This window comes from Helianthus annuus, chromosome 15, assembly GCF_002127325.2.
Source record: "Helianthus annuus cultivar XRQ/B chromosome 15, HanXRQr2.0-SUNRISE, whole genome shotgun sequence".
NCBI classification, from domain to species: domain Eukaryota; kingdom Viridiplantae; phylum Streptophyta; class Magnoliopsida; order Asterales; family Asteraceae; genus Helianthus; species Helianthus annuus.
In genome coordinates this window covers 8,947,161-8,952,149 of record NC_035447.2, presented here as the reverse complement: position 1 = coordinate 8,952,149, position 4,989 = coordinate 8,947,161, and the positions used below count along the sequence as shown (strand labels likewise).

Genomic DNA, 4,989 nt, shown 5'->3' with positions numbered 1-4,989 from the left:
TTTAGGTTTTAGTCTAATTTTTGTGAGTTAACCGGCTACAACGTGCGTGCGTGGTTCAACGTTTTCACATTTACTTTTTGTTCGATTTAATAGTCCCACCGCAAAGCGCGTGGGTCGGGTCCTAAATACTAGTTTTTATAAGTTACAACTAATTCTATAATCTTCATTTAGCACATGAACCATGCAGTAATTAAGTCTTTTTTTAACGGTCAACAGAATCAATCTTGAGCACTCTTGGGACACCCACTGGACAAACAGAGTAGTCCGAGAGTAACCCGAGTCCACCACCAATTCCGGGGAAAACCCAGTATCGTGACAGGTTTATGAGGGATATTGGTTAGGTTAATTACGGTTCCGGTAAACGGGCACTTGATATAACTAACAGAAGATAAATAAACTGAATAGATGTACGAATACAACTCCATTTTCGACTAAATTTATAGTGGTTATGTATAGTAGCAACGGGCAATGGTTTCACAAGGACGAATACGGGCACGTGATATAGCAATTGAAAGAGATAAAATCGAATACATATGCAAATACAACTCCGTTTTTTACTAAGTTTATAAACCGGCAACGGTTTTTCCGGTATCGATACGAGCACTCGATATAGCAATCGAAAGATATAAATCGGATACATGTGCGAATACAACTCTGTTTTGGACTAACTTTATACCGCTTATGAATAGTAGCAACCGACAACGGGTTTACCATGTTATTCGGTCGGAATCGGATCGGAATGGACCAACTGGTCACCAACCGCCTGTGGGAACGTCAAGAAAAGCTTAAAACGAATACCATGTTCGTATGGTATCAGTGCAATTCGCCTTCGTCGAGGTAAAGAACAAAAAAAGAACCATTTATATTCGACCCGTTTGTCTTTAATAAATTTTTTAGAAAAACTTTGATAAAAATAAACATGTCGCAACTTTACAGTTGTACAATATTATTTGTAACTCTATTTTGAATAACTTTATATCAAGACATAGATAAAAACAAACACGCTGAAACAACATACTCGAAATTTTATAAAACATGGTATCCTAAAATCTATAAGCGAAATTTTTTTACAACTATTTATTCTCTATTTTGTATATCCAACTAATCCTACATCAAAGAGTATTAAATCTCAATTTTGATTTCCCGAACCAAAGTTGGTTCATTAATGGAAGTTTGAAGTCAAGCTTCACTCATATCCCAACGATCCAGCTACAAATATTCAAACACTACCACGTACCACCTATCAGGCCACGTTTTCAACACTCATCATTTAGACCATGAATAATGAGTATTATAGGGGCGTCATGGAGCTTATAACCCCCCACCACCCACCACACACACACACCGAAACCTGGGCGTTATAAGGCATGAAGACGGAAAGACATTTCTAGTATAATGCTAAATAAAGAGAAAAATAATGGAAAGTAATGATTGAAAGGACATTAAGGGACATGAAGCACTATATATTTTTTAAATGACCCTTATATATTAAGGGACATGAAGCACTATATATTTTTTAAATGACCGTTATAATATTAATGTGACAAAAAAATAACCCTTAGAAAACGTTAATCATTACCGATGATCTTATACGGATGACCGTATTTATTCATTAGTCAACAATGTACCACTCCTCATTTTACTGTGTTAAATAAATAACTTTTATATAATAAAAATAGTATAATAATTTTATAAAGATAGTTGACGACTTAATTTATCCCCTCTGCTATATAAGTTGATAGCCCTCATATCAACATTTCACATCTCTTTCAAACTCTAACCATAATGGAGCAAGCAAACCCTACACAGCCGGTGGCTCTTATCGTGGGCGTCACTGGCATGGTGGGTGTTGCCCTCACCGAGGCCTTAAACAAACCGACCGCATTAGGCGGTCCTTGGACGGTCTACGGTGTATCGCGGCGACCATTACCCACCTGGTTCCCATCCTCCATCCTCAACAAACACATGATTCTAGACACCCTAAACCAACAACAAACACATGAAATCTTGTCTCCACTTTCCTCCCAAATCACCCATGTCTTCTGGTTGGCTTTACAAGTCAACGAAAGTGAACAAGTCAACATTTCCCTCAACTCCACTATGCTTTCTAATGTCCTTAAGTCGTTGACTTCTTCTCCAACCTCAAAACTAAGTCACGTGACGTTGCAAACAGGCACAAAACAGTATCTAGGCCCAGTTTTCGATCCAATTCTTTCAACTCAACTTGTCCCACGTGACCCACCCTTCATAGAGGATTACCCTAGACTACCTTTTCCAAATTTCTACTATGCTTTGGAAGACATTTTAGCTTCCTACTCAAACTCTTTAACTTATTCTGTGCATCGCGCTTCTCTAATCATCGGCGCGTCAACAAGAAGTTTCTATAATCTGCTACTCACGCTCGCGGTCTACGCGTTAGTTTGCAAACACCAAAACCATCCCTTCAGGTATCCTTGGGTGTTTGTGGAATTACATGTGATTCAAATAGTTAAGTAGTTTGATAAACTTGGTGATACTTATTCCAAAATGTTTATTTCAATAAAAAAAAAACTAATATATAGTTATATAGTTATATTATAAGTTTGAACATGTATATGTGTAGATATTATGTCTTGCTATATATATCTTAGTTCCTAAAACACATTCAATATAAAACCAGTTTTAAGTAAGCTTGCAGGTAGTGCTAATAAAACACACACACACGTACATATAGAAAAAAGGTAAAATGAGAACCACTTTGAGTTGAGTTGTGAGAACCATGAGAACTAGGTACTCCGAAAGGGCTTTTTTTTTAAATGTCGCATGCAAAAATTTACATCGATTTAAAAAAAATTAATTGTTGATGTCATCGTTCCGTAAACAAAATTTACATCAGACATAACTACCGACTCGATAAATTTTTATATTTTTTAAAGATGTGTTTATAATATTTTCATCTACGTTTGCGCAAAAAGATGGCGGCCCAACTCGCGCGTGAAATAGAAGTTTTCATAGTTCTCACAACTCGTGGTTCTTAATTGAACCGAATCCTACACACACATATATATACCTGCCCATTTATCATAGTTAAAACAATAATTAAATATGCTTATAGACGCTTAGTTGTATAGTGTCTTTTGAATATTTTTTTGGTACAAGTTTTTTTTATATGATGTTTGCACTATACCCTTTTCACTATTTTTTTTATTTAATGAAGTATTTAAACTTAAAAAAAAAATTAATTGTGAAATGATTGCATGGGCGTTATTGAGCATTATTCCCACTACGCCACTTTTGCTATAATGCCCTATGCTGACTGGACTGCCACGTGTCGAATAATGCCTCATGGTGGAGGCATTATATGGCTTAACCACTACACATGGTCTTAATGATTGTATTTCTATAGGTATTTTGGTAACAAGTACAGTTGGGAACACTTTTGGGATGTGTCTGATGCTAGAGTACTAGCTGAACAGCAAATATGGGCGTCAGTGACAGACAAGGCAAATAATGAAGCATTTAATTGCACAAACGGTGATGTGTTTACGTGGAAAATGATATGGAGGGTACTTTGTGACGCGTTTGATATTGAGTTTGTGCCGTTTGATGAAAAAGAAGAGTTTGATTTGGTGGAGTTCATGAAGGATAAAGGAGAAGTTTGGGATAGAATTGTTGAAGAGAATGGATTATACAAGACAAAAATGCAGGAGATAGCTTATTTTAATGGAATAGATAAACTTTTACAATTTGAGTTTCAACATGTTTGTAGCGTGAATAAGAGTCGAGAATTTGGGTTTCATGGCTATGCAAATACGCTCAAGAGTATACCAGAATGGGTTCAGAAGTTGAGACAAATGAAAATACTTCCATAAGGGTTTTAATTTTTGGTTACAAAAATGCCTTCTCTAGAAAAGATGGTGTATGAATAATTGTATTCAAAAGTTAATTTAATTATGACTTGTTGATTTTAATCAAATTAAATAAAACTAGTGTGATTTCCTGTGTGATGTTGTGTGAGTTCAGCCAATGTTGGTTCATTTGCTTTAGTATAGAAAACACATAAAATAAAGTGATAGATTACAAACCAAATTAATGATTGTGTTAAAATAGAGGAAAAGAGGATTAAGGAAGGAAGATCTATAACAATAAACCAAGTCTAAACTCCAAACTATCTAGTCAGCATGCCATGCTATTACAAACCAATACCATCCCAAATCCCACTTTTCCTTCAACAATATACCATTTCAAGCCTTCACATCACACCCTATTTTTTAGGGTAAAAAAACAATTGTAAGTAGGTGATCCCCTATAATTCCAAACAAAGCCCGTCTGCTCAAGCGGACCACCTCCTCCAACAAGGTGGTTTGTTTGTGGAGCAAACTCTCCAGCGGACCAAGCTGTTGGAGATGCTCTAAACAAGCGGTCTTGTTTATAAATCTAGGAAAGAATTGCTTTTACTCCATCCACTTTTCAACCTTGACATTATCAGTCTCTCTTCTCTCTGGATACTTGGTTGCCATCTTTTTAGGGATAGGTTATCAGCCCACCCGTCACCTACAAGGTCATTTATGAGAATTCAGAGGCCCTCAAGGGCAATGGGCCCTTAAATAACGAAAAAGTTATGTTGTACAAATGAACCTTGAACTTTAAAAAACGTTTAACCAAAAGTAAAAATGTTTGGAATATTAAAAAAAAACTAACGGGAATAAAATATAAAGGCAAAAAAGAAGGAAAAAAGAAAGGGGTAACATATAACCAAATTCGCCAATTATTCCAACTAAGCCGCGAAGTGCAACACCCTGAAACCTCCCCAAGATCTTCATCCCAGAACCATCCTCCAATCCATCGTTTGTGAGTCCAACACCGGTGATAAAGCCAAAAAAAGTGGATGATAGTGGCCAACACCCCGTGCGGTGATGGTGACGCAGTTCCCGCCGAAGGTTAAGCACCCCCTACTGCCCGTGATAGTATGTGACGAAGTACTGCGCCAAACACATAGCGAGTGTGCAC

General features: G+C 36.7%; 1 protein-coding gene across 1 annotated transcript; it reads left to right on the top strand.

Moving 5' to 3' along the window:
- Window positions 1-1,779: 1,779 nt before the first annotated feature.
- LOC110910469 ((S)-8-oxocitronellyl enol synthase CYC2) lies at window positions 1,780-3,986 on the top strand. Its single transcript, XM_022155117.2, has 2 exons — window positions 1,780-2,447; window positions 3,386-3,986. Exons 1-2 carry the CDS (start codon window positions 1,786-1,788, stop codon window positions 3,849-3,851), a joined length of 1,128 nt encoding a protein of 375 aa, XP_022010809.1. The 5' UTR covers window positions 1,780-1,785; the 3' UTR covers window positions 3,852-3,986.
- The last annotated feature ends 1,003 nt before the right edge of the window (window positions 3,987-4,989 follow it).